This window comes from Vigna unguiculata, chromosome 9 (assembly GCF_004118075.2).
Source record: "Vigna unguiculata cultivar IT97K-499-35 chromosome 9, ASM411807v1, whole genome shotgun sequence".
In the NCBI taxonomy this organism is placed as follows: domain Eukaryota; kingdom Viridiplantae; phylum Streptophyta; class Magnoliopsida; order Fabales; family Fabaceae; genus Vigna; species Vigna unguiculata.
The window spans coordinates 6,724,792-6,738,335 of record NC_040287.1 but is presented as its reverse complement, the minus strand read 5'-3'; the positions used below and the strand labels follow the sequence as shown (position 1 = coordinate 6,738,335).

The 13,544-nt window shown below is 33.1% G+C and overlaps 2 protein-coding genes across 2 annotated transcripts; one reads left to right on the top strand and one right to left on the bottom strand.

The window, feature by feature from the left end:
• Window positions 1-356: 356 nt before the first annotated feature.
• LOC114162483 (probable receptor-like protein kinase At5g20050) lies at window positions 357-2,125 on the bottom strand. Its single transcript, XM_028046394.1, has one exon. It carries the CDS (start codon window positions 1,775-1,777, stop codon window positions 422-424), a length of 1,356 nt encoding a protein of 451 aa, XP_027902195.1. The 5' UTR covers window positions 1,778-2,125; the 3' UTR covers window positions 357-421.
• Window positions 2,126-7,553: 5,428 nt separating this feature from the next.
• Window positions 7,554-12,675, top strand: LOC114195938 (protein arginine N-methyltransferase PRMT10). The gene is made up of 7 exons (XM_028086389.1): window positions 7,554-7,839; window positions 8,254-8,446; window positions 8,834-8,939; window positions 9,691-9,880; window positions 11,434-11,619; window positions 11,707-11,790; window positions 12,231-12,675. The coding sequence occupies exons 1-7, from the start codon at window positions 7,654-7,656 to the stop codon at window positions 12,405-12,407; spliced, it is 1,122 nt and encodes a 373-aa protein (XP_027942190.1). The 5' UTR covers window positions 7,554-7,653; the 3' UTR covers window positions 12,408-12,675.
• The last annotated feature ends 869 nt before the right edge of the window (window positions 12,676-13,544 follow it).

Here is a 13,544-nt window from a genome sequence, read left to right as displayed (position 1 = left end):
TTAAAGTTCCAATACTGTCTGTTTCATAGATCAAAATTGCAACGAAAAACATGGTGAATTCAGTCACAGATTTGAACAAATGTTACCAGCAAATAATAGTTCAAAAAATTTTATTCCTATTTTCTGTACATGTTTGAAGATCCACCAAATAGAAAGAAATTAAATGATATAATTTACTAACAAATTTATTAGGAACAATATTTCAAATTCACATTCTAAAGAAACAGGTAATTAATCATATAAGATATGCAATAACAGCAATGGTATTCTTCCTTAAAACTCTCAAAACTTTTTACAATAACAGATAAACATAAACTAAAACACATGATTGATAAAGACAAAAATCAACACTGCAATCATGAAAAATTTTAGTAAAAACATTACTCAAACTATAAAAACATCAATTGAGTAGCTAAGGTATCTATCTTCCAGACAGAACACTGGTAGCAAGGGAGTAGGTAGATGAACACTCGACATCGCTTTGTGTTCTTTGATTCGACACAAAGTTCAACCTTTGCATGCTTCTGCTATCTGTCGCACTGTCATCATCCACACACAGAAAATCAACAAGAACCATTCTAGTATCAGGTGGAAGTTCTACCCTCACACGCCCTTCAAGCATATCAACAACTTGGGCCATGCTAGGCCTCGATCTTGGCTTCTCTTGCACACACCACAAAGCAACATAAACCAGTGTCTTTACCTGCCTCTCATCAACACCCCCACCTTCCAACAACCTAGGATCAACAACCTCCATGAACTTACCTTCCCTCACTTTCTCATTCACAATCTTAGGAAAGTACTTCCATTTTCTTTTGGACTTGGCCTTTCCATCATCATCATCCACCAAGCACACATTTTTCCTTCCTCCAACAATCTCCAACAGAACCATCCCATAACTATATATGTCTGTCTTGTCCGAAATACCTTGCTCTAACAGCCACTCGGGTGCCAAGTACCCTCTTGTTCCTCTAATCGCAGACACAACCTTTTGGCTTTCATCCTTGCCAACAAGCTTTGCCAAACCAAAATCTGAAACAACCGCTCTATAATTCTCATCCAACAGTATATTTTCTGGCTTCACGTCAAGGTGCAAGATCTTTGACCTGCAATCATGGTGAAGATAAGCAAGTCCCTTGGCAACATCAATGGCAACTTTGTACCTCAAACTCCACGACAAACACCCACCTCGCCGAGGTAACTTTTTGGGGAAAATCCAACAATCCAAAGACCCATTTGAGACATATTCATAAACAAGGTACCTAGGTGCTGTCGGAGCATTACAGTAGCCCAACAGCCTCACCAGGTTCACGTGGTGCACGCTAGCTATGGCTGCAACCTCTGATCTGAACTCCTTCTCCCCTCTCTCCTCTCCATCGATTCGTTTCACGGCAACCGAAGTGCCATCGTTGAGAATACCTTTGAAAACTGAAGCAGAAGCACCTCTTCCGATCAGTGCCTGAAACCCATCGGTGGCTTCCTCAAGCTCCTTGTATCTGAACTTAATGGGAACCCCTGCAACTTTCTTTAAGAAACTGTACTCTATGCGAAGTTCTCGGCCTTCAGATTTCAACTGTGACTCCAATAACCTCCTTCTGCGGTTGAATCTTATGCTGAGGAGAACATAAGCAAAGACTGCAAGAATGACTGCAACACCGGCACCGAATATAAGGAAGAAACCCTTTGAGAGTTTCAACGTGACACGAGCAACGATTATGAGAATAACCAGTGCAATCACTGATATAGCAGCGATTATCTTCTGTCTCCTTTCATCCATCAAAACCCTTCTTCACTAAGGAAGCATAACGTAACAGCCTCAATGTTTTTCCACCTTTGGAATCTGAGAAGAGAACCCTGTTGTTGTTGATTCGTTCAGCAGTTTTGCTTGTGAGTGCAGAAAAAGATATGAAATTTTTTCTTTGGAATGGTTACGAAAGAGAAGGCACAGGGTGACCATTTCCATCTTCAAAATCGCCAAAACTTAAAATATTGGGTAGGTTATAAAGTATTGAAATAGATTAGAAACAATCAAGATATTGAAGTTCATTCATATCTAACTTGCAGATGTAATTTACGTCAAAAAATAATTTGTTTGTTTGGTATAGTTCGACATTAATAATAATAATCTCCAATAGTTACATAGGCCAACGTTGTTAATTCTTGTCATGAATCTCCAATAGTTACACAGGCCTATGTATTGTTTGTTTTATGATTATGACAATACGATTAATACTTTGTAAGTTCGTCACTCTTTAAATTTTCATATTACATTATATTTTTCTTACAAATTTGTTAAATCATATTGTCTTCCTTCAGTTTCAAAAGTGTAACTACGTTTTTTCTTTTAACTCCTTAGAGAAAGAATTTACCAAAGCGCTTGCTTTCAAAACGTCTCACAATATAATTCCTTTACAGGTGGTGGAGTTTTAATTAATTTATAAAAAAAATATTCTATTTTATTTAATTTTTAAAAGAAATTTATCCAAACCTATAGCTATACAAATTGGATTTCTTTGGATAAAAGTTGTTAAATAAAAAGTTGGAAATATAACTAACTTGCAGAATCGAAATAATATTGGTCTTAATTGTGTCTTTTCCTTTACGATATTTAAAAACATTTGTTTTGTTTTTGTGACATCGACTTTTTAAAAAGTTTATACATTCGTTATACTAATGTAAATCCGGTATCTTCTGTACCTTGAAAATATCAAGTTTATATTTTATTGGAAAGTCAAAGAGGTACAAGAGGCTTTTTAAAAAATAAAATAAAAAAAGTTTGTTGATTATTTTAAAATATACGAGACGTGTCCAACTCAGTATTTTGAAGGGTGGTGATATACAAATATCATATGTTTTTAGTCTACACCTCTCTAATATAAATGAAAGAGAAAATTTGTTTTAAAATATAAAATAAATTGAGATGAATCAAGTACAAAAATAAAAATACTAATTTTTTTATTAAATGTTAAAAAAAGGTGTAGAAAGATAAAAAAAAAAAACATTTTTATAATTTTTCTATTTCTAACACTATAAGCTTCTCTTCTCAGGAAAAAATAAAATAAAACACTATACGCACTGCTGTATTATAGTTTCCTTGTAAAATTTGAAGAAGAATATATCAATACATACCTCATATGTTGGTCCTACACATAAAACCAAGAATAAAACATGCGATATAATATATATAAAGTTTAGTTATTTTTAATTCTAATATGTATTCATTTGTTTTATTTAATCTGATTAAGAAGACGTTCAACTATTTTTTTAAAAATTTTGAAAATATAATACAAATTTTCTACCTTATCGATAATAAAATCGTTAATAAATACATATTAACAACATAATTTAAGTATGAGATAATTTATACCCAATAGTACATGGTGTTAATGTATGTAACAAATAAGGTCAGTTTAAATAGACGACAAATTGCGTTACATTTCTAAACTTGAGAAATTTGATTGATTTTTTATTAATAGAACGATAAAATAAAGAAATAAATCATACCGGAAAATGACATTAGATTAGACCTATGATTGCATAGATTCTATAAAAAATAAAAAATACTTTAGGTGGGGGTAGTATTTATTTATTTTTAAAAAATTACCACCTAATTATTTCTACATAATTCTATAAAAACTAAATATATAATAAATGAAGATGACAGATAGTGGAGTAATGTTTGACATTAAAAAATGAATTTTGAAGGAAAAGAGAGAGCACTAACCAGACAAAAAGGAATATTTGTGAGTGGTACATGCTGAAATTTTCAAACCTTGGTTTTGTGATAGATATAATGGGATAAACTTATTAGGAAATTTCATTTGTAACACGAATTAGTCCTCCATAACTTATATATTGCAAGATGGCGCTTACCCGAGATCCCTCCATAAGTTTCTGCAATTATTTATCATTCTCATTAAGAAAATGTTACACGAAAATTTCAACCCTCTTAATCTAAGTCTTATTTAAAAAACTATTATAATAGGAATGTGTTGCTGAGTAATACATTTTACAGAAGGCGTTTCACAAACAAACAGTTTGCAATATAGCTTTAAGGTAAATTTTGAGGGATGCTTTAAAAAATGAAGATGAGGCAAATAGTACAAAAAGCATGTGGTGTTTTATATATATATATATATATATATATATATATATATATATATATATATATATATATATATATAAATAAAATATTTGATATCATTTTTAACTTAAAATTTTAAAATAATATAATCATAAATCTGTATTTTTATATGGTGTTTAATTTAATTTTTATTATCTAATGTAAAACTTTTAATTCAGACTCATAACTAAATTATTTCCAATTCACACAAATCAATTCTAAAACAAGATTCATATATAGTGTTGTCAAATCATCTGTAAACTACAATGAGTTATGAAAAGATTACAAAGTCTTGAAATTATAGTTACAGTGGCTTATTATATTATGAAAATCGGAGATAGAGACATGAATACAAGTGAAAATAGTAAGAACATTATTAAAATATCACAAGATATTTACTTGAAAGTAGTGAATTTTCTTTATCATTAGTTGAATTTGTTTATCCCAATCTCTCATTGTTTTAATGTCTTCTGAATTTTTTAATGATAAAATAATGTTTTGTCCAATAATTATATATGCAGAGCAAATAAATTACTTATCATATTTATAACACCCTATTTAATTTATAACGCTAATTAAAGAAAATGTCACATAAAAAGTATTAAAAAACAAAAATATGGAGTATAGACACTACTTCTTATAATTATTCAAGAAAAACTATAATAGAAATTTAGGCACACCACGATGTCAGAATCAAAATAGTGTAAGGGGTCGACGAAGTACAAAATAAATTGCTAAGGCAAGACAATACATGGGTCATAGCCCTAAAAGAAAACTGAAATTCATCCTAGAGATGCTAAACAGCGGAATCATTGTTTTCCTGTTGACCACGGGGAGTTCTCACATCTGGTCACATCAATAAATTGATGATCATCGCAACGAACACACATAACAATCAAACAAGCAAAGGGTAAGCTAAAGTAGAAAATGATTTATCATATAAATACATGCACTTACATGATCATATATATATATATATATATATATATATATATATATATATATATATATATATATATATATATATATATATATATATATATATATATATATATATATATATCAATCAATCAATCATGTTATGACTTACAAACAATACACAAGGACTCACGACACGACTCATCCGAATACATATAATTAGTCGGATTTAGCGGATGCTTACACTTGTAGTGGCTTTTACTGCTCTACCGAGCTAATTGTTCCAGTGTCTCAACCCCACACATAAGGTTAGCCCTTAAGGCCTCCTGCTACTCTCACCACTCAAGTCAATACGCTTTACGTGAGACTAACTAACTCTTTAAAGCGTTAGGATGCAATCCTTACCTTGAATCCTTACTAAATTATATAGATGGGACACCACCATGAACTCCCACTAACAGGGGTCATGGAATTACGTCCCGACCAATTGAGGCACCACCATGAGGTCTCACCTAGAGGCTCATGGAATTACGCCCTAACCAATGAGGCACCACCACAAAACAATCGTGAAATTATGTCCTAACCACATATAAATCATGTTTCACCAACCAAATAGGTACTTATCGTGCATACCAATCTCATGCCAAACTTTATAACCAACCTTCATTCATATCTAATACCAAAACCATACCAAAATCATCACTTTTAGCCCATGAATCATTCCATACATGCATCATGCCCAAATCATATTAAGCTCATCCATCACAATTCATAAATCATATCACTCATGCATAATCACCCAATTCATGCTTTAAAAGTATATAAAAAATCCAAACATATGGCCAACATTTAAGAACAGAGAAACAACAGAACAAGACGCATTCTCGTCCAACTTCTCGCTCAGGCAGAAAGGTCTCGCTCAGGCGAAAGGGACTCTCGCTCAGGCGAGCTCCTTTCACCTAGGCGATAACTCGACAACCAAGAAGAGTGGCCTTCTGCACTTTCTACCTTAGGCGAGATCTCCTCGCCTGAGCGAGACGTTCCCTCACTCAAAACGAAGATTGGTCACCTGAGCGGCAACTCGCGCAAAAGACCTGGGTGAGCATCTGCCAAGCTCGCCTAGGTGAGACAAGCACGTTTGGGCGAGATTATCAGTTTTCGCCACTATTTGTACCTGCAGCAGCCATACTTTCGTACCCACAATGCAGAGCAGAGCATTTTATTTAACCATAGTAGCATACACTTCATACAAACTCGAGGTAGATAAGAAATAAGCAACCGATTCGAAAATACGAGGAACCCTAGCTTCCCTTACCTGGATAGAGTTAGCCAAACGACTCCGACACTGAAGCAAATGAGTACGAGAGTTCCCGGAGCAGATTTAGGAGCTGAAAACCCTAATACATATGAGGCACGTGATTACTACACAGAACCCTAACAGAAAACACGAAGAACCAAACCAGAGAGAAAGTATGGGTTGAATCTAACTTAACTTCAAAACCCTAACAGAGCTATGGAGAAAAGGAGGGTAAGCAAGGTGCTATTTTGCAAGAATGACAAGAGTGGAAGGGGTTTGACTGTCTTAGGGGCCTTGTACGCCCTATGGGCCAACCCTCAGACCCATTTAGATTGGGACAATACTTAAAATAAAGGGTTAAAATATAAGTGAGCCTTACAATATTTCTGATGGTTGGATAAGAAAAAACTTATGTAAATTCAAACACACTTTATCAATAACATGAAGATTACTAAATTTAAACGAAATGATTTACATCAAAAATTTTAAATGAAATTAATTTGGGGAAAAATGTCACGTAGGAAACCCTAGATCCTAAATTTCAAGAGGAATGAAATTGAGTTCGTTCTGATAATACCTTTTAAATTTTGGATATTAATTACTTCAAAAAATAACTTATCATCCACATCTAATATTCACACACACACACACATATATATATATATATATATATATATATATATATATATATATATATAATCAATTATATACCAATGTTTCTATAATAAAAATAAAAAATATTTATTTTAGACAAAGCTGAAAATCTTATCACTATAATTAATAACGTGGTGTACAGAAACATTTTAAAAAATCTTTAAATACAGTGCTGTGTAACATGTCATAATACATGTATACATTTTCTTCTATTTATTTTATATTACTTAAATTTGATGCATAAGTACTTTTAAATATATAAATTACATTGTAACTAAATTTGTAATAAGTAAATGTTTCTCAATACGTAAAATCTATCAAATTTGCGATAAATAATTTATAGTGAAACAATGCGATTTTTAATATTGATGTTTTTTTTAAAAATAAAATACTAAAATTTAATTTAAATAAAAATGATAGAATAGATCCAATAAAATTAAAAACATATTAAGAAATTTCTCTTAAATTAATAATAATATGTGTTATAGCTTATATTTTTATATATGGGGACTATTTTAAAGAAGAAGAAAAAAAAATTGAATAAAAGGCTCGAAAAGACAGCGAGTATAAACTAACCGTAGTGTAGTGCCGCGAAAGTTAGCATGCCCTAAAAGTTGAACGGAGCAGAGAGTGCAACGCCGCAAGGGCGAGAGTGTGTAAGATGGGAACCTCTGCAAACGCCGTTTCCGGTGGCCGAGGCGCCCCTGTTCCCAAAGACGTTGACTACGCCAATTACTTCTGCACCTATGCTTTCCTCTATCACCAGAAGGAGATGCTCTCCGATCGTGTTCGCATGGACGCTTACTTCAACGCCATCTTCGACAACAAAAAACACTTCGCTGGCAAGGTAAGCCTCTTCATTATCACCATTTTACGCATCAACCATTAACCACTACACCAAGCGCCGTCTTGTATGAAACTTTGCTACTCTTTTTTTTCCTTTCAAACTTGAATTAAATTATTCTTGGACAACAAAGGTTGAATGTCTTATTTTGAGCTCAGATTAGTACAAGCCTAATTTTTTTCTTCAATAGTTTCCAAGAAATTGGGATTTCATTTTGCAGTTTATATGAAAATATGAGGTGAAATAAAACCTGTGAAATTAGTTACTGAGCCCAACTTCGATGGTAATGGAAATTTTATTGATACAGAAATTGATTAAGGATGACCTTTGCTACTATGTTACAATTTGAGAGCATTGGTTATGCTTATTGCTTGTGTTATGATTTTGAACTGACTTGGTGAGTTAATTTGGGAGAAGACTGTTTTGGATGTGGGGACTGGAAGTGGCATTCTTGCTATATGGTCAGCGCAAGCAGGTGCGAGGAAGGTGTATGCAGTGGAAGCGACGAAGATGTCAGAACATGCCCGTGCACTCGTCAAAGCGAATAATCTCCAGAATGTAGTTGAGGTCATCGAGGGATCAATGGAGGATGTTACCTTGCCTGAGAAAGGTTAGAAGTAATGAGATCTGTTTAGTTTGTTTGATATAACTTATGTTTTTTGTTTTTTGTTTTTGTGTGTTTCTGGTTCTTGTGTACATTAATGATTTCAAAAATGACATTTACTCTGTTTCCTGTTTTAAAGGATTTGTGGGGGAAGAAAACAACAGTTTTTGTGTGTTATCCGTTTTCTAAACCAAGAAATTAAAGTGATATTTTATAATTATTGGTAAAATAAGGAAATGGAAACAAAAATTGTTTTCTTAAATTAAAAAAAAAAACACTTTGTGTTGTGTTTTATTAGTACATTTGAGTTTTGTTCATTTTTTCCCTCTTCGTCTAAATTATAATTGTTGATTATCCTTGTGATTGCCTTAGATGTTATTATGTAACTTGCAGTTGACGTGATCATCTCTGAGTGGATGGGTTATTTTCTTCTGCGAGAATCCATGTTTGATTCAGTTATACATGCTCGTGACCACTGGCTCAAACCGACAGGAATGATGTATGTATTTTGATGTATTTTGCAATTATTTTTCTGCCTCAAAGCAGAGAAAAAAGTATTTTGATGTATTGATATTTTGTCTTCTCATTTACTCCCTAGCACCTTACCTATTCATCCATTTTGTGTTTTAGCTTGTGTTAATTAAAATAGATATTGTGTAGTTCCTTTTTCATATTGCAGGATTCATTCTTTCTCTGAGATTTTATTGAGATTTCTACTAGTATTTTTGGTCACTTAATTTTTTATTTTATTTCCATACTGTATTGCATATGCAAAGGGCTTCCAGTGGGGGCTAATTTTTGAACCAGAACTATTGCCAACAAGTAGATGTAATATTTAAATTTCAATGTTTGTTTCCATGTTTCAAACCAAGCTTCATAGAAGGCACAAAGTTTTGTTCTGTGTAACATATTCTATGGTTTTCAATGGGATAGGTTAGCTTCAAAATTCTTATTCCATAGTCATTACGCATTAGTCAACAAATATAGTGCCAAACCTGTCACATGACGTGAGTTAAATACAAAACTACTCAATCCTTATCTATTTACAGTAGATTCATTGTCTTGGCATGTTGTGCGTACCATTCTCTTTTCATCACATTACCAGTGATGATAACTTACATGTATAAATTATTTGGTTGTTGCCTGATGGTTATTTTATAAATTTTGGTTACCTTAGTGCTTGGTGTATTTCTTTGGTTGCTTATGGTGTTGCCTACGTAATTGGTGATTTGAGAGGCTTTATTTGGCAGGTATCCTAGTCATGCTCGCATGTGGATGGCACCTATCAGGACTGGGATAGTAGATCACAAATTAGGAGAATATGAATCAACTATGGATGATTGGCGCAGCTTCGTGGATGAAACAAAAGACTACTATGGTGTTGATATGAGCACTTTAACAAAGCCTTTTTCAGATGAGCAAAGAAAATACTATCTTCAGGCAAGTTGTATACTTTGGTTTTAGTGGTTTATTTGTACTGAAATAAAATTTCGATCATGGTTGGAAGCCTTTGAGTTCTTATAATTTGGTCTTCTTGTTTGTTTAAAATTAGTGAATTAGTTTTTAGAAGTTAATTTTGGTACTCTTATCATGATTGTCAAAGTTGCGTGATGGTTTACACAAGGTCAATTCTCTGTGTTTTACCAGATTGAAAGTTTGTAGTTCCAAAATTTATTTTTGTGATTTTGGTACGATTTCATGCTGGACACCTGGACTATAAAGGGGGGTGGGTGGGTTTTGTGCATCAACAATGATTAATTGGGTCAAGCAACTTGTGGAAAATCCATGATCAAAAAATTATTTACCCTCCCAAAATAACCAAATTTTAGAAATTTTTTTTGGGCCTTGTCTGAGAATGAACCTGTTTTGATACGTGAGCCCTTAGTGCCGTGACGTTGTGGGCACCTTTTCTGCTGTATTGTGTATGGATGATAGGGCTGTAGTGGTTAGAGAGTAATAAGTCGTGGTTGTTACTTTTTGGATGTGATCTTGGACAGAATTTTCCTTGTCTAAGCTCTACTCTTTTTCTTCTTGCTGTAAAAGTTCGCTGATCTGGTTTTTGTGTTTAATACTATCAGTTTTCTGGTTATTCAAATCTGTTTCCTAAAGGCCTGCGTGAGTATCAGTGGGTGATTATGTCAAGTGGACCTATGAAGAATGTGTGCAATAATGTCCATGTGCTTGGTCTGCATCATTATGTAGGAGCTAGGCTTGTGTTTCTATGTGCTACTTCTGTAGCTATTTGCCACTGATATATTCTGCTTCTACATATATGAGACCGAGGCTACTATTTTAGTGGTCTGTCATTCGTTTCCTTGTTTTGTGTAATTTTATTTTCTTATGTTGAAATTCTCATCTGCTTCTGGTCCGCCCTGTGTGAGTTTTATTGTTTGAGTTGCAACTTTATAACTTTTGTTTATTTAGAAGTCATGTATCTTGGTAAAAAGAAAAGAAAAGAAAAGAAAAACACATAATTGTATGGACTCATTAAATAAAGTCCTTCATCCATTGGGGTCTCATATACTTTCTTGTTTGTAGGCCTGCTAGTTAGTGGGCCATGTTGTATCAAACATCCATTATGCCTTATGAACCATAATCTATATAAATGTTGAGGAACTTGTCATTTATAGTTGTTTTGTGTTATTTTATATGTGCTTTCACGTGTGTGGTGTGCAGTTCATAGCATAATACTATATTTTAGGTAGGATCTTACATTTTTCACATACAATCCCATGCTTGTGTCTTCGTCCCTTCTCAGATCCATGGTTGGATCTGCAAGTTTGACAACCTTAGTTATTTCTCCTTTAGCAGTTGCATGAAATTGAAAATTTGGTTATTGAATTATGAACTTTAATGGTCTCTTTTTACTTTGTGGGTGTTATTGGATATACAAATTAAATTTGGCTTAGCTATTGTAAGTTAATGTCAGAGTGTGATATAGAAGGATAAAGATTGCTCATGAAACTAATTTATGCTTACTGTGATTTCTTTAGACATCTTTGTGGAACAACCTTCATCCACATCAAGTCATTGGAACTGCTGCTATAATAAAGGAAATTGATTGTTTAACTGCCACAGTGACTGACATAGAAAAAGTTAGATCAAACTTTTCTTTGTCAATAACGATGGAAAACGCAAAGTTGTGTGGATTTGGAGGATGGTTTGATGTACATTTTCGGGTTAGTTACTCTGACCTTTTTAAGAGCATTTGTATCTATCTAATATCATAAATCCTAATCCCAATGTTTTCTGTTTTAACTCACCAGGGAAGAAGTGAGGATCCAGCTGAACAGGAGATTGAGTTAACTACAGCTCCCAGTGTGGATTACGGTACACATTGGGGCCAACAGGTTTGTACTGCATCAACTTCTTGGTGATATAATCTTGTTCATGAAATAATTTTGTCAGTGTCTCAGTAGTTTTCTTCTGACTCTTCTCTTCCCTAACCCTCCTCTGTCCTTTCCTCCTCTCTATCTAGCTACTTAATCTCCAAACAACAATAGGTCAAAAAATTGTGTTGAGTTGACTCAGATGCTTGTAGTTTGCTGTTTTGCTAGTGTAGTTCTTCAATTTGCTTCAAACACTCGCTTAAAGTGCATGTTGTAGTCTTAAAGTACGTGTTAACAATTTTATAGAGAAAGGAAAACAGGCAAATAGATAACTTCTATACTTTGTGAATAATGATTTATGCGTATGCAGCATTTATTGTTGTATTCATAACCTACGATCTGACTTTTGTATCCAGCTGCATGATAATGTTAGTTTGATGATATATTTAATCATTGGACAGGTTTTTCTTTTGCATCCTCCTATGAATCTTAGTGAAGGTGATGATTTAAAGGTTTCTTTTGTGATGAGTCGCTCAAAGGGGAATCATCGTTTGATGGAGGTTGAACTTGGATGTGAGATTCATCAGCATTCCGGCAAGCTACTTGCACCTTTCAAAAACAAGTACTACATTGAGTAACAATTTGGATTGCAAATTCCAGGGACTACAGGATACATGGTAGATTCTATTGCTCTTGATGCTTTGAATGATGATATCATATAATTATGTCCCCAGGTCTATTGTATCTTTTTGGTGGGATGATATTTAATTTAATAGTCTTCTTTTCCACAACTACTTTTAATATTTTCATGGTAGTTTCCAGGTTTTCGATTATATACCAAGTTGTATCCAAACATAATATCGGTAGAGAAATGCAATGAGGTTTATTTATTTTTCTGTCAAAAAATGAATCTAGCTTATTGTTGTTAAATAATTAAAAACTACATTTAATGATGCAGTTGCTTTAGCTTATTTTATGTGAAGTAATCTATTATTTTTTATCATCAATAGAGTTTTTGAAGTAAAAAATAACTCAAATGAATCATTAGCATTTTTTTCTTTTTATCATCTCCATCTCCCCACCCCACACTTCTTCTCTCCTTAACTATTCTTGTTCATCTCCTTCTCGGGTTGAACACAACCAACTCATCCAAATTGAAATAAATGGTTAGTGGGTGGAATGCAACAAAGTGACCACTAAATTAACAAAGTAGTTAAGTAATTACGTAACACATTTGCGCTTTATTCAAGAAGAGAAAATTCCCTTAATTTTGGTTTAATTCCTTATTGTCCAAGAGACTCTCAAATCCCTTGTAATGTTTGATTAGAAGAACTCTTTACCATTTCGGTAAATAAAATATTATGAATTAAAGATAATATTTAAACCTCGAATTTGTGAAAACAAGGTACAAAACATATTGCACAAATGTAACTAGCCTTCTCCATGGTTTTCTTTCTAGAACTTTTTCAAAACTTGTCCTAATTCATCCAAGAATAACCCTAATATAGGATCACCTCCCTCCTTTCCTAAGGTTAGCCACCACAAAACAAAGTCTTGAAAAAACTAGAAACAAGTCAAGTTATTTTCTTGCATTTTAGAACTTAAGTGACATTCTCTTACAAATTGTTTAGAGCCTAACTAAATACCTTTTATGTTGCATTGTTTTGAGAAGCATTTTAAAGATTAAAAAACTAAAAATAAAAATAATTTAAATTTAATGTATTTAAATATCTTAAAAAATTGTTAAATTTCTCATCAAAATAAAATAGTAATCA